Genomic DNA, 24,379 nt, shown 5'->3' with positions numbered 1-24,379 from the left:
TTTTCGATGATAAATAATTAAGGTTTATTTTCATCTCTTCAATAGCCGCTGTTACAATTATTATTTTAATATTTTTTTATTTTTTTTTTCTTTTTCTTTTTTTTTTTTACACGTGGATTTATCGTCGAATCACTATACCGCAGCTGCCACAGAGTGCTCATACACGTTCTCGGTGTGTAATAAACTTGAACACGGAGCGTTACATGCAATAGAAGCCAATTTTATACATAAGATTAATCTTCGCAGTATGAGATTCTTAGTCGTTACTATGTCTAACGTCTATGCTAATTGCATATTTACATCGTGATCGTCGCGGAAACAATTTCGTTCTAATCTGCATGATTCCACATAAAACGTACATATCTGTACGTTTAAACATATATAGTTTTATTAAATTCTCTCTCTCTCACTCTATATATATATATGTATATGTATATATATATATATAAAAGAACTCTACAGCAAGACGACTTTCCTCTACTCTGCATCGCTCTTCTTGCAATGGCCCTAGCAATGGCACTAGCTTCCGCAAATGTTCGTATCGCAATAGAAACAGCATCGTTCGATCATTCCAGCGCAAGAAATGTGATAAAGCGCGCTCGTGCTCATTTTAATCAACGTACATTTACGTTAATATCGGCTTAATTTACTTACAATCTCATTCCATTTCTTAGAATTAAAAAATGACAACAGATAAACTCAGCCGAGATTAAAGTTAATCCGTATTGATGAAAGTGGACACTAACTCTTCTTCTAGAACAATTTCTTCCACAAAATTATTAATTAAAAAAAAAAAAAATGCTCTTGCGTTCAATCGAAACGCTATCTCTTTTCCATTGTGAACAAACTTTCTTCGCCTCTCGCCTCTCGTAAAGATATTCAATACTGTCTAGCAGTCGAAAACGATGTGCGAAGATAGAGGTATTTTCAAAGTTATATCATCCGAGGAGGGAAAAAAGAAAACGAGGGTGTACCGAGAAATTGGTTCTCGCGGTCACATCTGCTGTCGTTGACAAGCGCGATCGCGTAAAAGAAATTCGGGGACCCCCGAAAGGATCTCTATTCGTAATACCTCGCATGATAAAAGCGTGACGACCTCCGTGTACGCGTTTGCGTGTCTCGCTTACGTATTTAATTTTATTTAACGAGCGCAGAAAAGATGTACGAGGTACACATATACCTTTAACACCGAATTAACACAACAATAGCAATTACACGAGTTTCACAAACGTTTACGCTGTATTTTCCCCGCGCGGTTGGATTCGTGAACGGCCGTCCAATAACATCGCCAAATGATTATCAGATATTATTCGATAATATTTGTTAAATATAATCCGCGTTACATACGCGTCAGCGCGGGAGATGATGCGTCTCGGGAACGCGTGCATCCGCTCACCGTTCGTCGAACAGCGAATCCACCTCGTTGCGATCTAACGATAGATCACGTAGGATCGTTCCACGATCGTCGCAGCGCCGGCTCGTCACGTAGCACGCGCTGCTGTTTGACGGCTGTTCCTCCCGTGTTCACATAAAGCACTTGGAACGCGTCTGGAATTCCATCGGTGCAAACCCCGTCGTGGAGACGCCCGACGACGCCGTGGAGCTCATCATGCCGGACGGGACGCCGACGCCGACACCGACGCCGACGCCGCCGACGCCGACGCCAACCCCGCTGGTTGACACGGTGTTAGTCCCGGGCTCCTCCTTCACGTTCACCACTGCGACAGCCATCAAACAATTTCAATAAGATAATTAAAAAGAATTGCATAGGTATTGCGATAGTTAAGATTACAGCGAAAAAGATAATCATATCGATGTATCGCTATACATCGACCCTTTGAGATTCTTTAAAGAAAGGGGTGGACGAAACAAGTAAGTTCTCGAGGAATTAAATTGACATTCGTTTTTCACGTCCGACGATCAAGCTTGACGATAAGTTACTTTAAGGTTCGCGAATGCGGTATATTTTTTATCACGAACTGTGAGTGATTTTGGAATCGCTGGGTGACTGTAAAATTTAATTTCTATTAAAATCGCGCTCACTCTCGGGCCAATAGCATCTCCCGGGCATTGTGTCCGTGGGCATTGCGGATTCGTGTCTCCTGCCGCACGCGGCGAAACTGCTGCCGAAGGAGCCGCCGCCCATGGAACCGGGCGATCCAGCCGTTCCACCTGGAACATCCAGGTAATTGCCTTGAAACGCTTTGTCTGGTCGTTCAGCACTACTCCGCTCGACATAAGAGGGTGCAAAGTGCGAGAATATTGACTCACTTAACGAAGTACCAAGTTGGCTGTAACCATTCATAGCCGGGATCTGCATCGACTGCATCGGCTGCAACTGCGGCTGCAGCTGCGATCAAAGAGACCTCCAATCACTCGACCGAATTACAAAATATTTCAACTTCGTTTATATTCAAGTGTGCGAACGTATCGTTTGTAAGAAATTAAATTGCGCTGTGCGGAAAAATTCTTAGTGACGCTTATGCTTCGCAAGAAATAGCATAAAAAATAAACTAAAGTACATTCGCTCAAAGTGTTCTAGCAGAGATTTTCACGATGCGTAGATTAAATGTATAAAAAAAAAAATATTTTGCATAACGTAACGGAATCTCTAACGTGACAACTCACCGACTGGCAATGGCTGTACGAGAGCTGCGGCTGTTGGAGGCTCCATGCGCTGCAATAGAAAAATGTTTAATGCTGATTCGAGTTAATATTTTTGTTAGCTAATTAAAATTTAGGTCTTCTTTCGTTCTGGAAGAGTACGTAATAATTATCGCCATCGCGATATTCTGAAAAATCTGAATACCTCGTATCGTATCGCGTATAAGCGGTAGGAGCATACGAAGGGGGTGAGTGACCGAAGATGTTCCTGGGCCCCAGATGTACGTGGGTCGTCGAGAACGGATCGCCGAAAATTGTTTTGTGATACGGCGCGTTCCTGTAAGGACGTTTCATTCGTCTCCGCCTTCGGTAATTGCCATTTTCGAACATGTCCTCGTACTGCGGGTCTACGACGTAAGAAATTTTTTCGTGAAAATTTAGAAGATCGGCAATTAAATTAAATGTGTCAATTTCCCGGTAATTAATCTATTTTTTTAATTTTATTTTTTAATATAAGAAACAAGAGATCGCCGGTTAAATTCTCGATTAAAAATTTACCGAGCGTCCAGAAATTGCCTTTCCTCTCGCCGCCACCCTCACGGGGTACCTTGACGAAGCACTCGTTCAGCGACAAATTGTGCCTGATCGAATTCTGCCAGCCCTTCTTGTTCTTCTCGAAGTACGGGAACTTAGCGGTGATGTAGGCGTATATCTCGCTGAGGGTCGCCCTTTTTTGCGCGCTGTGCTGTATCGCCATGGCGATCAAAGCAACATAGCTGTAGGGTGGCTTGTTGTTCGTCACGGTGGTACCACCACCGTTGGTGCTGTTGTTCGTGCCGGTGGCGACGGTGGTCGCGGTGCTGTCGGTAGTGGCCACGGTGGGCGTGGAGGGTGCGGACGGCGTCGAAGGATTGCTATTGGTCGTGCTGTGAAGAACACCGACGGGCGACGAACCCTTGTCGTCCAGGTGATGGTGCGTCGAACCGGCGGTGGTGGTGGTGGTGGTGTGCATGGAGACCACCGTGCTGGGGCTGTGCAGACTGTGATGGGGGTGATGGTGATGGTGGTGGTGGTGGTGATGACCCAGGGGGACGTGGGCCGTCAAGCTACTTCGGTTCAGGCCGGGAACCGACGAGGAATCGAGGTCCTTTGCATTGCCACCGATGCAACCGCTCTGCAGCTCGGACACGAAGCTGCTCACTGAAATGTAATACGAGAAATTCTACTCTTCCGTGTCATTATCGGTTATCTTCTTCACTGTCTCCTTTCCTTTACAAGCTCGAGACATTTTCGCATCTCGCGTACATTCTGATTTAATATTTATAATTTTATTTCGCTTCGACGAAGAGGCGGTGGCGTTGAAATTATCAGGAAACCGAGAGAACACGACCGAGGGGTCGTGAGCTCTGAAACTGTGATCGCACGTGGCGATCACTCCGAGAACCTGGACAATAGGTAGAGTTTCCATCATTGATCACTGATCCCGCACGTGAACGCGCGGCATAATTCTCAGAAATCTCGTCCGGGCAAAACAATTGACCTATTTAAAAGGAACTTGTGCCTCGGGATACCCGAGGCCCACGTCGGTTTTATGTTTAATACCGGGAGTCGATATACGAAGCGATAAAACACGAGCGAGAGAGAAAGGGCTAGCGCGCCCGAGCGATATCGAGATACACGTTCCTCAAATTAACCCTCGACGAGCACCAGCATTAGATGTCCGATCACTTTTTCGGCTCGTGCAAGTGCACTGCTCAAGCGCTCTTAAAACAATTCTACGTTACAAAAGATAACGAAATTAAATCAATAAAAAATGATAACAACACTTTCTCAGCGATATAAATCATATTTCTTTCTTTTTTCTTTTTTCAAATTGCAAGACTAAAAATAAAAATTCGAATTAATAACGTCTGCATAATGCAAAAGTCTGATAACTCCCAGCAGTGTTGGATTTTTAAATTCGTTTTTCACGACGCGAAGCGAAAAACTCCTGATAACAAGACAGAGGGGGGAGGGTGGCGGAAGCGGGGGCCGAAGGGGGAGTCACGCGTACTCGAAAGTGCTGCTGCGTATACAAAAGCGTACGGGAGGGGGTGGGTGGTATCGAATGCATCGGTGCCCCGCGGCACGTGTAACTGGAACTGGATGTAACAGGACACCGATAACTTACGTGCGCACCGCCGCCGGCGAAATAGGGAAAGAGGAAGAAAAAGGGAGGAACGGGGGATAAAAGCGAACAAACCCGGAGCAAAGTGCGGACGAGGCGGAAGGGCCGAAAGTCAGTCGGCAAAAATTTATCTAATTAACCGGCGGCGAGCAGGCCGTCACGTTCTTAATTATCGTTACCACCGAGTATTATCTTTCGCTGCGCGCCGGGAGATAAAATTTTGATATAAAAATCCGTTAGAAAGATGCCGGAATATTTGACACGCGTTTTTCTTTTATCTAAGAGAAAATTAGTCTAGATAATAAATTTTTATCCGGCCACGCATATAAAATGATTGCAGATAGTATAAATGAGTTGTTTACATAACTTTTCCCTTATCAGACTTTTCCTTTAATTCGCTCTCCGGTCTTTACGTTATTATCCCGAGAACGCAAAACGATCGGCGGAATCACGTTGTCGAGCAAATTTGTGGTTCACACCACCGTGTAATGGACACATCGTATTACGAGTCGTTAACCGCAGACGTTAACGGCCGTACAAATTGCTTTGTGTATGCGTAAAGCGTGAGAGAGGAATTCTCAAAGTGCGAAATGACGATCGTAAGGAAAAGTAGACTTACACGCGTCTTATAAAATCTCTTAGCGATATCACGTGTGACATTAAAGGTCCCCATCCTTAAAATTATTACCTCTTAAATTACAAATTGATGATAAGCCGCGCAAAAATTTTTTTTATAAATACAACTTCGTAATATATGTATATCTTTCTATCTCTCGCTTTCCTTTTTTTTCTCTTTTTTTTATTTATTTTTAACGCCGTTAATAAATATTGTTAAAAGCTACGTTGCATTTATATTACAGCTACATGTTTTAAGAACGCAACACAGTTTTCCCATCAAATTTCAATATTAATTTTACAATTACGCGAAATATCGTTTTAAAAGGTTGAGATATTTATGTTTCCATTACGCGGGTTAAATTTTCAACTAAACGAATGGGGAAAATACGCTTGAAAGCGCGTTTATCTGGCGCCGAAGAAGAAAAAAAAAAAAAAGAAATGGCTTTACTCGGGATAGCTTCTTGCGATCTCTCATCGGTCGTTAATATAACGATCGTAATGAGAGTCGAACGCCATGTATCTCGATTCGTTGCACGGAAAGGTATTACGTATCTACAACATCGTCCTGAGTTCGATGATATACGGTTACGGCTTGCGAAAACGCGAACACGTGCTCCAGGCTAGAGATGGATCCGCCAAACAAGATGTCTGTGCGACACGAACGGACGCTGGGTGTAAAATTTCCCGGTATCGCGCCGTCTCGTCCTGGCGAAGAGCCATGTTGTGGAAACAAGGATACGCCATACTGCGTTCACGCGCATCGATCGACGATGATCTCACGAATATCATGCGCGATTCTACGTTTTTTTTTTTCCCTTTTTTCGAATGACGCAGGTCTCTTTTCTCGCTCGGTTGCCGCAGCTGCAGCTGAATAAAAGCTATTTGGTCCATTTTCCATTTGAAAATCGACTTAAATCGAGGGCAAAGTGAATTCGGATTGCATAAGCTTTTTAGTGCCGCGTTTTGCACACGGATACCTATTTCCGGTAACTTTTCCGTGAAAAATCTTCAAATTTTACGTCCACGGTCCCCGTTCGTCGAGCGAAACACGCGGCACGGTTACTCATGTCGCGAATCTTTTAATATTACGCAATAATATTAAAACGTGAAATTATATCTCGCGGATTTATCTCTGGGCTCCAGTTTTTTTTATCTCTCTTTTTTTTTATGTCTCCGGAAATACGATTTTTCCCATCGCGAAACCGGCGCGCGTTCTCTATCGCCCTGAGCAAATACAATTTTCAGAAATCGCTCGGAGGACCGACTCGAGGGACGAAAAAAAAAGTAAAGAAAAAGAGAGAGAGAGATTTTAATGTAGCGACGAGGATTTCTCTTTTTAGACCTATACCTGCTCTCGTGGGGTGTACAATTTCCTGTAGCAGCGAGAGCTAGGATCATCCTGGTATACGCGAGAGAGGCGATGTTTTGAAAACAGGGATACGCTACCGTGCTTGGCTATTGTCATAACAGCGATCCGCAATGATCTGATGGCCACGACAAACTGTATTACACACGTGCACGCGGGGGCTTGCGATCAGAAAAGGATACGAGTAACAATCTTATATATATATATGTATATCGTATATATATTTTATACATATATATATATATATATATATATATATATATATATATATATATATATAATAACCGAGTGCTCGATCGAGCTCGGAGAAATGTAACCGACTTTAACGCGAGAAATCCGATGCCGCCGATAATGTAAGGTTGAACGCGGATCGATCAACTGTGATTAAATACTCCCTTATACATTTAAATCACATTTAATTTACGTGCATGTGCTGGATCTCTAAAAAAAAAATATATATCTAATTCGTTAATCGTTAATTCGACGTTTTTTTATATAAAAAAAAAAAAATTTAATGATATAATTTATTCTTGTAATACCGCATTATTATGAAACAAAAGTGCACGCGACGAGACGCTAGAACATAACTCCATATTAGCCACGGGGGGAAAAAAAAAATTTCAACCGGAAGTTTAACGAAAGACAAGCTAGCGTGATACTCCGATACCGATGCAAAAAGAACGGAAACGACAGACGAGGCGTAACGCGTAGAAGGTATATCGAGTATAGCCGGGGTGGTGCAAAGTCGATCTGCGGGGCGAAGGTCGTCGTCTTCGTTGTCGCTGACCGCTGTCACTGGCGGTCGTAGAAAACCGTGGCATTCGCATTCCTGAAATGCTGCTGGGTTGAACGAGGAATCGGCATCCGGCGCCGATAAGCGAAATACAATACGACGTGACATCACGCTGCTCGGTGAACCGCGCGGAGCGACGGAATATACGTGCGGCAACGAGATATAAGTCATCTCGTCTTCGAAGCCGGGACGATCTCTCGTCGCGGTCGCGTTCGTACATTTATCGCTGGATTTTTCCAGACGCGCCGGAGACACGATTTCGAATAATCGCCGGGCATTTCGTTTCCCGGACGCAGCTCGGTGGCGTTGAAATCGACGACGTTGATCATCCGCAAACGGCATACGTGGGGTTTGGGCCTTTCGAAATAAATCGACGTTGTAACGTACCCGTAAAATTAACCCGTGGAATCACAAGCCGCGAGAGTCACCGAAGACCTTCCTCCGTCGATTTCGTCATAAAGCGTACATTCCGAGAATCGTTAACACGTGCCGTAAAATTGCAAGCTCGGCGAAAACGGCGCGGCGGAGGATATATCGACGAAAGCGACAATTGCATTCCCGTATTATAAATCACTGCGAAGGTCGATTTGCGTAATGCTCGTTACATTCGCTGCTTTTTCGAGCTGATCGCTGCATTCCGTCCAAAATTGCGAAACCCTTCCGCGATTAAACGCCGCTACATTTTCAGGTGCGACCTTATCCCCTCTGGGGCTAATTATATTACTTCATTACGCCGTTGAAATACATACATATTTTTTTTTTCCTCTCTCAAGGGTTAATTAATCTCGGACATTAAGTATCTCACCCGATAAGAATACAATAAGACCTTCAGAGATTATATTTACTTGTCCCCACGTCGTATCACCAGCTTACACGTTACACCCAAACTCCGTAATTAATTTAGCTCGAGATCCAAATTAAAATTCCGTCGGTCCATTCGAGTACGCCGGGCGAAGAAAAGGAAAAGAAGTCGCGGCAAAAGCTGCGAGTCTTTTAAATCTTTCTGGTGCGCAATTGTGCCGAGTCGGGACAGAGTTCGCGCGAGGTAAGAGCATACAGATGTACGCCGACGGGTGTCGCGTAGCAAATCTCCAGTTGCAGTCAGGTGTGCTGGCGAACAGTTTGCGACGCTATCTCGATGCCCAGCTCGCCGCTCATGCGGCTCAGGTCTTTTTCTCTTCCCCCTTCGCCCGTCTCTTTCCTCCATATCGTGCATATCAGTACGTACATAGTGACCGGCGTGTACGACACAGAGCACGCGTTACGTTTCCGCGTGTGCGTGCGCGCGCACGAATCGCATAATTCTCGCTACTGATAGCGGACCGTTCTTCTTTCGAAACGCGCTATCGCGCGCCGGATATAAACATTTTGTAAATTGCCGCTGATTGATTAATTTCCTACGCGGAGTATTTATGTCATTGGCGCAAAAAAGAAACGTACGATCTCCTTTTCGCGGATTGATTGCGGGGTCCGTGAATGATTCGGGGAATTTTTCAAAGCCGGCCAATTTTTCGGGGGTCTTTATTCATGACGGGCGTGATAACCGAATTGATTTCTCCCGTCTCTCGGCGTGATAAATTATGCAGCGCCGGCTTTTGCTCGCAATACGCATTTTCAAGTTCGATGTATATATTTTTGTTAATTTGACCCATATAATGTAATCCCCGTTAACTGGCTTCAATTAAGCGACGCACGCGGCCGTTTAGAATATCACGGATAATGGATAATTCAGCGTCCAAGTAATTCGACGGGATCAAGTGGCAAGGGGGCCGCGCGGGGGAAGAAAGGGACACGTGACCGCGTATCGACGTGCAATTAGAACAGAAAAACGTATTGAAAACTTAATACGCTTATTAGCAGAACTGCTATAAATAATCTAAGCTTTTTTCTCTCTCTCTCTCCTATGCCATGAAAAAAAAAGAGGTCCTGAGCGAAACGACATCGTCGTCTACGCGTATAATTAAAAAAAAAATGCAGGATGAACGAAACATACATTTTTCACCAAACTTTGTTATTTCAAAATTATATAACTAATGATTTTTCATGTTTCGATATTGTGACATTTGACATTTTATATCGGTTTAATGAAGAGAAATGGCCGACGGGAAAGAGAGACGGAGGGGAGGAGGGCGAGGGCAAATGGAATCGAGAGCCTCGCGGCGATTCTTGGCTCACGATAGAAATCCGATATCCCATCGGCAGGCCACCTCTTTATCTTTCTCTCTTTCTCCTTGCTGTGCCTCTTTAAACATTATTCTCATACGACGATCTGAGTCACATTCGTCATCGCGAGTCTGATATAAGTAGGTAGCCGATTAATCATGCTAATTGATTATCTCGATAACCATAACATTCCCTGCGCAGAAAAAATTCAACCGATCTCGGGGGAAAAAACTTTAGCCAGCCTCAGTCGAAACGGCAAGGATTTTAATTTTATTTTACCAAAACAAGGAAGCGTATTTTCAATAGAAAAAAAAAATGTAAAATTAATTACAGAAGTCTTCGCAATATTTCAAAAATTTAAAGAACACGGAAATTAAAAGTCTCCTCCCCCTAAAATAAGAATAACGATGCTGTTCTAATCAATTTTCAAAAAAAACACAAGGGAAAGAGAAAGAAAAAAATAATAATAATAATTTCTATTGTTAGAAGTTTGCGAATGTTAATCGGACGTAATGTGCCGGTTAAGATAAGAGAGTTTCCGAGAGGGGATCGTAAGGGGGCTTACGAGGATAAAAAACGGAGAGGTTCTCGAGCCTCCGAGGTCAGGGGGTTACTTCAGCGACGGCTTATCTCGCGATATCTTTCGCGTGAGCCAATCGTCGTCTAGCATCTCGACCTTAGCATCGTCGTTGTCATGACGTAAAGAAGAGACGGTGCGCAGCATCACATCCACTTTCCGCGACGGTAACTTATGATATAATATCGATATCATATCGGAATCGTTTACCGGTCCCGTGTCAGTAGCTCCTTCACCACGTAAGCGAGGGTGGTACGTTAAAAACGACAGAAAATATAGTAAATAATTATACCTGTTAAATTTAACATTAATTTAATTTTTTTTCCCCTTTTTTTTCTATTAATTCGACGTCGTTGACGATTTCCGAAACCCGACATCCGGAGTGCGCTAAAAGCGCGGGATCGCTTATGTAAACCCGCGTTTATCGATTGCGGTCGCGCCTCAACGACATGACGAACCCGTGTCCGTTAATTAATTTCGGTGAGACGAAACAAAGGTTTTGAATACGTTCGAGGATACGTGGGAACAATCACACGACGGTGCAGCGTAGCTCTCCGTTAATAATCTCTTTCTCTCTCTCTCTTTCTTTTTTTTTTGTGGTCTTTTCTTCTCCGCATCAAAGACTACGCGTCGCTATCTCCGTCGCTATCGTGTTTGGCGATAGTAAATATGAAATGCGAGCGGCCTGTTTTGCACAGGCGTCGTATCCGCCATCGCCCGGCATTGATTAATCGAAGAGGCCCAGCCTCGCAGCGCGGCGCAATCGTCGATCGCGAGCGAGGAGGCACAAATGAGCGAAGTCGATTACTTAATTAGCGTAGACGCATTAATTCTTAGACAAGGGGCCCGACCGTTTCCTCGCGATTCCATTTGCCGGCTCCGATCGGCCGATTTTATCTCCCCGTTCGTACTTTTCCTCAACTTCTCTACGTCATCCCGATGACTCCTCGCCGCTACGCGTAATGCCCGATTCGATTGAATAAATAAGTGCGATATAAAATTATATCAAACAAAATAATAAAAAAAAATGTAAAGTAGAGAGCAACAATATATTATAAACAATATACGTTAAGAATTTTATGTGTCGTTCTCTTGTTATCCGGCTGGGCCTGGCGTATCTTTTTAAATTAGTGGCCTAAAATTTATTTTCTCGACGCCTTACGCAACCATCGATAATTATTAGCATAATTCAGCTATTATTTTCTGCCTGAGTACTACTTATCGCGGAAACTTTGGCGGCTTCTGTCAATTTCTGTAACGCCGTGAACGCAACATAGCGCCGTTCACGATAACGTTATTCGCGTGCGATAGCCCCTTATCGCAAAATTAGCGATTGCCTCCAAACCGATTGCCGTTGTTTACTATATAACGTTGTTTACGCTATATTTCAATGCGAATACTCGCCGATTGCATCCGTGACCCTATTTCGAAGTAAATAAACAGGGTCATCGATCCAGACTTTCCTCAAAAAATTTTAACCAAGCTTAAAATATGCAGCATTTTTAAATATCAAGCGCGCGCGCGCGAGATAATTCAGAAAATATATTTCTGTCAATTAATAATAAGTCAGCAGCGCAAGGGAGCGCAAGTAAATTTGTTTTAAAGACGCGAGTCCACCGACGTGACAGCCGTGCTCGAAGAGATCTTGGAAAAAAAGAAAAAAAAAAAGAAAAGGTAAATGATTTACCACGAGCTCCATTTAAACGTCTAAATCTCCCCGCACAATGGATCGTAATATAACCAGGCCGCGGCAACGAAATAGTAATTAGATCAGTGTTTAAGCGATAATCGGCTGTCCTATAATTAGACATGTCAGCTATTTCGTACGACTTTATCGTGCGGCCTTTATTGCCTCGATAAACTTGCGCCGCGCAGTATAATCGTTGTTTAGCAGCGAATAGAGGGACTCGCGCGCGAATTATAACGATGTAGAACGCGCGAACCACGATTCCGTCGCAGCCTCTTTCGTTTCATAAAAAAAAAGAAAAAAAAAAAGGAAATCAGTCCAAACGTCCGACTGAGAACTTAACGTTACTATTCAGCGGGCTGATGAATTCTCTCGAGAATTGGGGAGGACAGAAGGGAAGACGTAGGGAAGTTGAAACGTTCATGACGGCGACAATTGGACTACGTACGTAAAGATAAAAATTAGAATCGGTTCCGCGAGAGATTGGGGAAAACGAGCGATCGCCGGATCTAAATGCGAACGGCGCGGTCGAAAAGTCGCGGCTTACACGAAGCGGAATCCACGAAAAGGAGCGCTGTCGCCGTTGAACGATATGTCAGCTCCTTCTTTCGCTCTGAGAAGCACGCGCAAGCCTTCCCGGATTAGCGACCATAACTCTTGCACGCGGACGCTCTAAACACTCCGATTCACGGGACGTGGACCTAAACATGCGACGTCTCGTTGCCACCGCGGTACATCCTCCCTCTTGTCCCAGCATCCGTTCTGGGCCGCCTGGCAAGATCCTTCCACCGCGATTCTCCTCTCGCCCGCCCTCGTGGCTCGCTGCGCTTCTCCAAACGAGCTCCGAGCCGGCGTCGCAATCTTTTTTAAATATACTTTTGCATATCGAATCGTGACGTAATCGCGTGAAATTAGATTGTCAGAAACTTAAACAAGGAAAAGGAAAGAGAAAGATAACGACTCTTGCAACTAGCCGCACGTGCTTAATACTTTCCTTGTAAGCATTCTATTTTTTTTTCATTTTTTTTATATATAATTTTTAATTTTATTTATTTATTTAATTTTTTTAAATTTACTTTTAACTCGTTAAAAATGAAAGAAATTACTTAAAATAAAATCAAGCGTTAAAAAGCTGATAACCGCAGCCAACGAATAACATTAATTAATTCAACACTTGCCGCGATCGTAAAAAGCGATCACATCGCTATATACGTTTCTTTATTTTCATTATTAGCATGTCATTGAATATTCAACCCTATACCATTACGCGGAATTATCAAATTCTGTGTGTTTTACTAACTAATAGTAAATTTATAATGGCAACTTTGATGGTTGGGAGCTATTGAAATTTGTGTAGCTTTAATATCTAGTGTACTGAATCCGATACGAAATGTTAAATATAATACCGCCGTGTATTATATTTAATATTACCGCAGTAACAAACGTGACAGGGAACATCAACACACTCCGCGCATCGATTGTTAACCCCGCGATACGAGAAAACTGCGCGAAAGTTCCTTCACTGGTACGAATCACGGGCCTCGAATAAATATCTCTGTTGCGCGTCTTTGATCGGCTTATCTCGGCGGAGGCTCGGAACTATTTAGCGATTATCTTTTCGGCGCGTATCCGCTTGACACAGGACATCGATACCCAGCTAAGGTTTCACTCCTGTGAGTAAGGAGGCCGACGGGAATTAATCGGGCGAGCGGGAGCCATGTCGGCGAGCGCCGTATCTCGGGACTATCTATCTATCCGGACATTCAGCGATTAGCGAATAATAAAGTAACATGAACCCGGCGAAGAAACCCCGTTACGCTTATCACACACGCTCTCTCTCTCTCTCTCTCTCTCTCTCTTTCTTTCTCTCTCCCTCGCTCTTCCTCTCGCGCGCTTGTCCTCTCCGTAAATGTTCCTTGCCGGCCGGGCCGACCGGCTCGACAATCGCGGATAGAAAGACGAAACCCCGAGCAATCGTATACCGGGCGATACAACCCGACCACCGTAGAACGACAGAGAAAACTGTCGACGAGAAGGCCCCCGTCTAGATATCCCCGCGGAGAATGAAGGGAATGCGACGTATCCGGCGCCGATAACGAATCCCGATGGATCTTGCTAATCGCAAGCGGATTATTCTCGCTACCTCGACGTGCTCGAAGTTTCTCGAGGGAGATTATCGATTTGCCGCGTTAATATTTCTTTCTATAAGTGCGTCGTGGACTTATTAAGACACGTGTCTTCGTTAAGTTCTTGATGTTCGCTAACGCGGCGCGGAGCACCGAGACCGGCCGCGACTAGAACGCGTTAAATCATACGCGTTTCGTCACCGCGAGATAAATCGCGGGGTATTTCTAAACCCCGTGGACTTAGAAACGCGACGGCACCGTCGGTGGAGGAGGCCGTATAATCGCAGGGGCGAGAGAATGTGTGGACTAAACGTTGCGAGGAAAGATCGAGTCTCTCTTCTCGTGCACCACAGGCCGCCCACGGTATATCACTCTCTCGCGCGTCTCCTTCTTCCCTCTCTCGGGAAAGTCATCTCTCGGAGAGGCCCTCCCTCGCGACGACGAACGCTCTCGACTACGGTTTTGTATTATTAGAACGTGGCCTTTAGCAACAACCGCTCGGCTTCTTTTCGCCGAGGCCGCCGGGTCGATTTGGGACTTTGTCCAGAAAGATTGGCGACTTTCTTTATTTCCCCTCGTTCGATCGACTTCGAATTAATTGAAATTAATCCCGAGAATGCGAACACTCATAGAAATATCATCTCATTAATCTGCTCGATCGTGACGTATTCAATATCGTTGGCAATCAAATAATTGAATTTTTTTTCGTCGGGCTATCTTTGGAAATAATAGAATTTCGAAAGTCACGAAAGGCGCGATAAAATTAATTAGAACGCACCTTGATGAAGAGGCGGTAGAGACGACGGCGGCGACAGCTGAAGCGGCTCCTGTTTGATCTTTAGGGAGTGAAACGAATCCTGCATGCTGCCGAGTCCTGTGGATCCCAGATTCTCATTCCCCTGCTGCAACTCCTGAAAATCGGCATCAAATCAAATAAGTTTACCGTTCCGTATATTCGTAATTAATAATTGAATAAATAATTATTATGGGGCTGCCCTTGTTAGTACAAAGTCAATACACAGATTATATAATGTAAATACGATACATGAATTAAATCTTTTAATAAGCGAGATATACACAGCCTCTTGAACGAGTAAACCAATATATTGGAAATAAAATCCTTGTAATTAATTATGCCATAACATTGCTCGTTACTTGCGATATTATACACGAAGTAAAGATCATTTTAACTTCATATCGTATAATAAATAATTTTATGTGCTATTATACAACATTGGCACAAATTTATTACGCATTATACATTTACAAGCCATATTTTAAAAAGCTGTTTTTTTTTTCTTTTTTTTCTTTCTTTATAAAAGCTCAATATAATCGCAGCATAATTTTTTTCACTGAACAAATCAATATTTAAAAGTTATAGATTACTAAAAGCAATTTAACTATACATATGCATCCCCAAGAGTAATTCGGATTCGCGTGAATCGATCCCGCTCAGAAACTCTACTAGCTTTCTAATAGAAAGATCTGAATAGGCTCGGACAACGTGGGCGTCGTAAATCTTCGATAACGGATGGCGCATCGACGAGGTAAATTCACGTCATCCTAAAATACTCTAAAACATAGTCTTCTCGTATAGCAGAGTCCGAACATTCAGAGGTAAACGAACCGGAGAAATTGCGGGACGAGCAGCGACAGTAAAGAAGTTCCTTCGAAGGAATAAGAGAGAAAGAGAAAGAGGGCCGCGAGCGGGGCAGGCCAAAAGACTTTTGGCTTGGCGCTTGCGATGTTTGAAGTGCCGTCACCGGAAGCTTACAAACACCGACTCGGTGTTGTGACATCGTATTATGCCGGGGCGAAACTTACGATCTCGCTAGATCGTTAATTTGCAATCCGGTTTTACGAGAGAGGTCCTAGTCCCGCGCTTTGCGAATCACGAGGGTCGCGAAATTCGGTAAGCGATCCTCAAAGAATAAATAAAAAGCATGAATTAAGATACTTGTCGATTCTAAGGCACTGTCCAACGCGGCCGATTACTTTCTTCCATGCAATTTCAGCGATTCTGTTAATTCGTTTCCGGATTTTAAACTTAACATTCACGAAAACAAGACGTGCAGAGAAAGCTCTGTCTTTGCACTTTGAGTCCTTTCAAATTTGTGACTGATATTGAAATAAGAAATAACTTTGTAACTTATCAATTTCTTTTTTCTAATAACAAGATTATCAATTTCATCGCCGAGCGTATTTTCGTTGAGATTCCATTTACACCAGGTTAAATTAATTTATATTTAACAAAATAAAATAAAATAAAACTTAAATAAATAAAATGAAAAACTTAATTTATAGTGCTGAATTTATAGTATTAAATTGCACAAAAATATGATATATGATGTTTATTCCATAGTCACTTCATGACAGTCATTGATAACCGACGAAACACAAACAAAAAAAAAAAAAAAAAAAAAGAAAAATTCAGTATTGGTCAGTATCATAACAGCAAATATGTTTAGTATTAAATGCAAAAGATCGAATTTTGTATGCGTGTATATAATTGTATGAGTTTAAAACATGAAAAAAAAAGGACAAAAAAGAAAAACCAAAAAACTAAAATACACGCGTATATCACAAAATTATCGAGCCAATAACAATTCTAAAGGCCTTATCGTTTCCGACCAGAATTCGCAAAATCTTACATTAGTCGCGTACATCTCTCATGGACACTCTAAAATCTCAAACCACAAGAGATCGACACGGATCGACGACAAGACGCACATGTATTTTATTATCGGAGCCTCGATAAAAAGCGCTCTATCATTTGTCACTTTTCGCACGATACTTCCACGTGATGCCAATGAAATACTTTCAGAAAATATTTACATAAGTCGGACATTCTTAACCGTTCGAAAATCATCGGCATAAAAAAAAGAAAAAAAACTGATGACAAATCGATTAAAGAACTAGAAACTGTTTAAAACGTTAATGAAGAAAAACTCTTCCCCTATTATTGTTCATTAATACCGAGAAACTTTGTTCGCCCAAGTTTATTCATCTCGCGTTGAAATCCTTGAGAACTCCGACGGTTGGACATTGAGCTAACGAACAAACAGTAATCAGAGTTGGCATCGATTTTTCGCTCGTGTTCGCAAAGTTGACTGTCACACTAGCTGATTGATCGATAGAACGACACGCTCGATAACCCAGTTTTAATCCATTCAGCGATCACGTCGTAGCTAAATCGCGCGCGAGCATTGATACCGCGAGAAAATCTCTCGCCGAAATTTTATTTAATAAATCCCTAGATTCTACTCGTACTTGTCTCTCTCCTTATTTCTATAATTTAAACTCGCGTTTCTTCTTTTTTTAATTAAAAAAAAATCAAAAAAATAAAATACAATAAGTAAAGTAAGCGGAGGAAATTTATTAATCGCATAGATTCTCGTTAAAGTAGCTCCAAAATATTGTGTGAAATTGTCGCAGAGTAAATGTCGTAGAAGACGTGATTCGCGAGCCGTTGTGAAATTTTCGAGATCACGACCTCCCGACTCTTTTTCTTTTTCGTTCCCCTGTTGGAAGATAAGCCGAGAGCGTGCGTGACGACGTTAAGTCGACTGTCTTTCGCTCCGAGAAACGGGGGAAAACTTCATTAAAAAAAAAAAAGCAAAGAAATAAATAGAATAATGATAAGCGAACAATGAGAAGAGCAAGAGATTGCCGAAATGTAGACAATCTGGTGGTACCATATATTATATTCTCAAGCAGACCTTTGAATCCATCGTTCGAAGCGCTTTAAAAATTAAATAGCTCTAATCGGTGATCTACACTGCACTTATTTCTAATTTTGAAACGTTCAGCATCTGAATATCAAGCTCGTCGAACGCTTCGAAAGTAGTATATCTTTAACAGTCGCAAATATTTTTTTTTTTTTTTTTTTACTTACCCCCGAAACAGGGATGATGTGCGAGACCATCCTGGACCTGTCCACGTAATTCATAAAGGCGTCGGCTGTCGCCGCTGCATTTACCCGATGCTGCTGCAGCTGCACCCAATCACCGGTCGGGATCTCCACAATTGCACCGCCAATGGCTCAACGTACAAGGGTAGAACAATGCCTCCGCGTTATCGTCGAGTTTTCAATAATCGGAATCTCGTTTCACTGCCACTTTAAAGTCGTCCAATCGTTTCATGCTCCCGAAACCGTTCGTAGTAAGGGAGGAAAAAAAAACACTCGTTTCACATCGGCGACACAATTCGCGCAATATCGCGAGTAGCGAGAGAGGAAGCTAATTGTCCTGGATGTAATGCGGAAGGTGCATCGCGATCACGCGCTTTACATCTTCGAGACAAATCGTCCGTGCAAGACGAACGCGAGGGCTTCGACGGATTTCCTTGTAAGTAGAATCGAAAAGAATCTGCAACAGAGTAAACGTTTTTTTCATTGAAGCTTTGTAATGTGTTCTCGCGTGGAAAATAAGGAGACGATCGGAAAATCTTTCATTCACGTAAATACATACGTGATAAATATATTTATATTTTATATTTAATCTAAATACAATGAAGCATTATTGGTGGAATATGTTGTTTGGTAATATAGATTATACGTATTCTCTAAGGATTTTAAATAATCTCGCGTTTACATTCCTTACGTTCCAAATTTAAAAAAGACTTTTTTTTTTAATGAAAACCTCAGCGTACACATCAAAATTATACCGGGTACAATTTTTAGCTTGTGTTAGCTTTCCGCCACCGATTCGCAATCCACGTGCAACGCCAACAAAAAAAAGCTGATGCAATCATTAGGATAACGCGGTACCGAATCAGGTCAGCTGATTCATCGAAAACACGAGGCACTTTGCAGTGTCAAAATAACAATCCAACTCGCGGCGGGGTCTTTACAAGCGATAAGAACGAGAGTCCGTGTTTTTTCTTCAGAAAAAAAAAGTAAAAAAATGCAGTCGGAAGAAACGGCGTGAATAAACAGAGATATTCGCAAATTAAATTGTTAATCCGGATATCGGTAGGCGTCAAAGTTTGCGGTCGGTGGCACCGTATCGTCGAGGCCGACGGGAGCGCGAGGCGACCGTTTTCCGTCGGCGGAGGCGCGACAAAGAAAGGAAGGTTTAAAACGACGGTGGCGGTATCGAAATTCGAGTTTTCAGCTCGCGTCTTAAGTGAACTCGCTCTGCTCGGCCGACGACGCGCACTATTTTCACGAAAACGAGCCCCAGCGCGAGACGATAGACGGGACACCTCTTCGGAAGGATGACGGGCACGCAACAGCTGAGCACTTAGCGCCCTTAAACGACCGGGAGGAAAGGGACTCGAGGTCCCCGGGGACTCATCGGTACTTCCGCCGGCGTTTACGACAGAGCCTCCGCGACGACGTCATAAATCCCACCTCGATTGCCGGTGCTGACAATATAGTATATATTTTTTTATTTTTTTTTTATCTTTTTTCGCGGTTGTTTCCCTCACGAATTCTAAGTCGATTGCAGACGTCTCTTCGGAGATCTTTCGAAAATATTTCGATCATGACACGATCATGAAGCCGCTTGATGAAGTTGCCTTATCAATCGACCGCACATATGGACCGGATCAACCAGATATTTACATATCTGTTGACGGGAAATCGTTTCTCCCGTCGTACCCTATGCCGTACCCCGTCGATTAGATTATGTGGTTGGCGACATTATGTTCTTATATCTCCGCTAATTCTCTCATGATCCGCCGTGATTCTGTTTGTAACGAAAGGTCCGTTGCAAGAGGTCGCGGGTGATAAGAGACAGTGTAAACAGTTCCACTAATCGGCGGTCTCTCGACGTTCAGGTTTTTTGATCTTACCAATGCATTCATAATTCTTTAAACGCTTCCAAATTCGCTCGTGAAAAGTCTCACGGCACGGTGCTCTTGTGTTTTTAAAGTAACAATATTAAATTAAAATTCCACGTAGGAGAACTTTGATACTTTCCGGATATTTCCTATTTTTCGCGACCCCGGCCGCTCTCGCGGCGTTGGAAAAAGCGCGCGAGCCGCTCGAAAGCTTAACTGATGCGTGATTAAAAATATCGTAAAGGGTCAAGATATTTATACGCTCAACTGTACCAAGAAATTTAACGATAAAACTAATTGCACAAATCTGTTTACTAAGATTCAGCTTCAATTTTACAACAGCGAGAGACTTTTCGAGTCTCTTTTGCATTTTTCACTTGTGCAAATTTTTATTTCATCACGTACGAATGCGAATAAAAGAAAAGAATGCCGAGATCTGTTTTTTCATACCGCGGAGTCGAACGTCTTAAGGAGAATATTAAAAAAATATCCAACGAAATAATGACGAACTTTCACGCATTCTAATTAACAAAAGTTACATTTCTTCGCGTTCTCGTGACACAAAAATAATTTTAAAAAATGAAAAAGAAGGACGCGCGTGTATCGTGTCCCGATACGAGATGACGATCTGTGACGTTAATCGTATTCACGTGAGTTCTGCGGAGAATTGTTGGGCAAGGGGGCAAGGCGGCGGCCGACCCGATCGGCTCATTTCCACGTTCAACCGGCGAAACGAGAAAACTCCGCTTATCTTAAAAAAAGAAGAAATATTTATCTCGCTGTTTAGTAAACAGCCGGCCCCGCACACGGGCCGCTGCAAATCGGCTTGCGGCCGCGATCGCGGCACCCGAAGTTTACAAACTCGCCGGGAATCTCGCGCCGCCACTCACGAGCCTCCAAGATAGTAAAAAAAAAAAAATAATAATAATAAATAAATAAAAAATACACACGCAAAACGAGACGCGGCTTCTTCCGGGCGATAATGCGGGTGTCTCATTCACCGGGTACTTCGCGCTCCCGTCCGCTTCTCTCCTCCGCCCGCCGGCAAGATTTCGAGTTTATAAAGTCGACATAACGGCGCCGTTAATATTAATTAAGTTACATCTGTCAGTCACATTGTGGTCATTAATTTCCATAATGGATTCTAGTCATCGATATCTAACAGTGAATTCCGTTGAAGAAAGAGAGAGGGAGAAGCGGAGAGAGGCTACTTAATTAATTTTCTTGGTCGTTTAGTTCTAGATATAATTACGACAGGCATTGTGTAATTAATTATGTTGAATACTAAAGTTAGAAAAATATACCGATTATTTGATACGGCGTTTTGACTTTATAAGAAATAAGGAAAGTGGTGTACCAAAACCGACATAACAGAATAACCCAGCCTCGGTCACGATTCGTGACCCTTTGCCCAACCCGTACTCTTTGCCCAACCAAATAAACTTGTCCACGTGCGACAGAAACAGGACGCCCGAAGAAACGCGCACGGTGGGTTTCACGTTCACGTGCCGTCGAGACAAAAAAAGGTATGAGCATGATGACGTTGTTTACCTCGTTGGCGTGGATCCTCCGAATGGAAAAGCTCTTCGCCAAATCACTTGGTTCACCGCGAAAGAAAGAGCCACGCGGCGGATATCAATGCGGCGCCAGCGAAAGACGACGTTCACGGGCGCGGAAAACAGACGCGTACGACGAGATAAAACCAAGGCGAGATCAAGACTGAGCCGCGAAAGAGACGACCGGCCGGACCGTTGCGATCCGCGGCGCGCTTGCGGTACGGCGTGAAGGGAAGCGAAGGCGGAGTCGCGCGCGTTTCGCGCCAACTTTAGACCGCCCTACTCGACGCGCGCCGCCACCCCGCCCGCGGCAATTTGGATCAAACCGCGCGTCGCGATGACTTTTTCCTTACGTTAAATGTCAAAATGTTTAAATGTCCCACGTAGAATTTTCCGGAGATATTACTTGGAATAATTTTGGAACCTTTAAGAAAAAAAAAAGAAAGAGAGAGAGAGCTTTAACTATAATTTAATAAATACCCGTTTTGTCTTTGCTGCTCGTCAAATACTGAGAAAGGCAAAACGAGGTTTATGCATTCCATTTTATGCATCATGCTCGTGATGCATCATTTATTCCCGTTTAACATTCAGAACAGAAGAAGTAAGTGACGTATCGCGTATGAAATGGAACGCAGCCGAAATAGAATTAAAATCAATGATTTCTACGTTTTTTTTTCTTCTTTTCTTAGACGTAAAAAGAATTGTGGCACTTTTTTCGTTTGCAGCTAACACTTGTTCGATACTTGATCGCGAAAGAATTGTGACAAATCGTAAATGTCGGTCACGAATTATTATGTAATTACGCTTATATAGCGTTTCGCAAAACGTATTAAGCAATTATTGTTTTGCTCATTAATAAAGATCGGTGTCAGTAATTAAGGTCAAGAGAACGAGACCATGTGGTCGAAACTGCTGACCGTCATCAAAAGGGACACCAGTCTCATATTCGTGATATTAAATACTGTAAAGATAGGATTATTCGATATTACGCTTAAAATATTGCAGTACGAATATATTCTCTCCTAAAAAAATTTTTTTACTTTGCTTTTACGTTAATAAAAATGACCGAACGCATTCTGTTTTAATAATACATTGGCATTAAAATACAAAAAGGAAACTTAAGACTTTTTTTTATATTTAAAAGTTTGATGGAAACAAAATAATGAACGTACGTGATACGTTTAAATTTAGAGACTAAGCAATAAATAAATTATAAAAATATTTCAATTTATAACAAATTATACTCCCGAACGGTTGAAAATGAAAGAGTTTCGGCAAAATGCAATTACGGAATACCGTAAAATAAATATCGAGGTCTCCTTTTCGTAAAAAATGCAATTTACCAAAAATATTCTTTTCTTTTTCAATATTGCGTACCAAGTTTTTCTTTTAATTTTTCTTTTCAAACTAATTTTTTATATTTCTGCAGATTTTACGATATACTTATCGGTACACGAGAAAGAAGAGAAAAAAAAAAAAAAGGTGGGACGAGTATTGAAAAGCCGAATCGCGGAGAGAATGACGTATCGATAAATGAAGTAACTGCCGCAAAATGTCCTGTAAATGCGACATAGAGGGTGAGGGAGAAAAGAGCTGCAGCCGGGACGCCATGTTGGGGCGGCATCCGCGTGGCTGCTCTCTTCACGCGATTGGTCGAAGTCTCCGTTCCGAAACATCAATTCGGCGCGCGCTTGTGCTCAGCTCCGACTCTCCTCGCAAAGCTTCGCATTCGATCCGCGAATCGCAACCGACCGACAACGCGGGAAAGGAACGCGAATCCGCCGTTTAATGGCGAGCTTTTCCGCAATTCCGCGGCGGCGAAGCACTTTTCATGCCGCTTCCCTTGCACGCGAAATCTCGATTTAACCGAATGAGTCGATACGTTAATTCTGGAGTTGCTAAATGCACGAAATTCCAGCGTGAACGTCGCACTTCAAACTTGCGCGCATACGATCTCGAATTACAGCTTGAGGGAAATTTCGAAACTAAAAGTATAATCTTAGATCTGCTCTTTCTAGTTGGATATAAATTGTTGCGCAAGATCGAATTTATAGGTCGTTGGAATACACTTGACTTCAGTCAAGTTAATCCACGTGAAATTCAACTACGGGTTGTGATAAAAATATTTACCAATTAAAAAAAGATTTAAATTTAAAAAATAAATGACAAAAGACTCTAATAAAAAAAATAATTAATTAATCCCTTTGCGTGGATGTTTAATTTTATGCTTTGAAATAATCCGTGAACAGCCAAGGGAGACTCAAAAAACGAAGTGGGAAAAGAATCGAGATAAATTTTTCTTAATTGCTAAGCAGATCAGTTTCGCGTCGGAGAGAGTTTGCTAAGGGGTTGAGGGGTTTACGCGGACAGGGGGAAAAGCGCGGATTACACCAGTTTGGCGACAGGAAGAGAAACAAATGGGAACAACGGTGGTCAAGCGTGGCCGCGGATATTTTTCAGCTGCCTCATGGCCGGCTGCGCGATTTGTTGACCGAATGCTGGGACTTACGGACGCCGATGTTGCTGATATAGCGGGGTATTGTTAACCCGTCACAATGACCATGTTTAGCAACATCGACCGGCCGGTTGTGTTCGATTGTTCATATCACCCTCTACTCCACCTTCCCCCCTCGCCCCGTTGATGCAGTCGCTATTGCGCTATTGTCAGCAGGTTCGTCTGGCGAGAGAATGACGATTAATTCTTTAAACCCGATGCCTGGATTTATTATTAGGTAATGAACATTTTCTAACTTGATCTCGCTGATAATACGCGTGACTTCACAGCTTGACAAAGATTTGCCAGCTTGTTTCAAGCTCCGCGGGACTACAAACAGTGATGATAAATTTCTAAGTTTTATCTCGCATCGTTAAGAAAATATATAGCATCATTAAATAATTATGTTTGCGGAAATGCAGTCCTTTGTAATTTTATAATTTT

The 24,379-nt window shown here is 42.8% G+C and overlaps 1 protein-coding gene across 3 annotated transcripts; it reads right to left on the bottom strand.

Moving 5' to 3' along the window:
• On the bottom strand, positions 1-21,622 carry LOC139109819 (forkhead box protein D1). 3 transcript variants are annotated; one of them, XM_070669175.1, is made up of 9 exons: positions 21,437-21,622; positions 17,997-18,468; positions 14,880-15,012; positions 3,163-3,804; positions 2,810-3,011; positions 2,629-2,677; positions 2,272-2,350; positions 2,044-2,202; positions 1-1,718 (listed from the first exon to the last, which is right to left on the bottom strand). In XM_070669175.1, the coding sequence occupies exons 2-9, from the start codon at positions 18,048-18,050 to the stop codon at positions 1,525-1,527; spliced, it is 1,512 nt and encodes a 503-aa protein (XP_070525276.1). In that variant the 5' UTR covers positions 18,051-18,468; positions 21,437-21,622; the 3' UTR covers positions 1-1,524. The 3 variants fall into 3 exon arrangements, with proteins under 3 accessions (XP_070525276.1, XP_070525277.1, XP_070525275.1); XM_070669176.1 differs by having other exon boundaries at positions 2,044-2,193; XM_070669174.1 differs by having other exon boundaries at positions 2,044-2,350.
• Between the last annotated feature and the right edge of the window lie 2,757 nt (positions 21,623-24,379).

The sequence above is a fragment of the Cardiocondyla obscurior genome, linkage group LG18, assembly GCF_019399895.1.
Source record: "Cardiocondyla obscurior isolate alpha-2009 linkage group LG18, Cobs3.1, whole genome shotgun sequence".
NCBI lineage: Eukaryota > Metazoa > Arthropoda > Insecta > Hymenoptera > Formicidae > Cardiocondyla > Cardiocondyla obscurior.
The sequence above is the reverse complement of the archived record's forward strand: the minus strand, read 5'-3'. Positions and strand labels throughout refer to the sequence as shown.

Coding starts and splice junctions, on each gene's coding strand:
- LOC139109819 (XM_070669174.1), bottom strand. CDS start 18,050: ATGAATTACGTGGACAGGTCCAGGATGGTCTCGCACATCATCCCTGTT. Junction 3,805..14,879: donor TCTACCGCCTCTTCATCAAG/GTGCGTTCTAAT, acceptor ATTACATTTCAG/TGAGCAGCTTCGTGTCCGAG. Junction 1,719..2,043: donor GAGATGCTATTGGCCCGAGA/GTGAGCGCGATT, acceptor TGGCTGTCGCAG/TGGTGAACGTGAAGGAGGAG.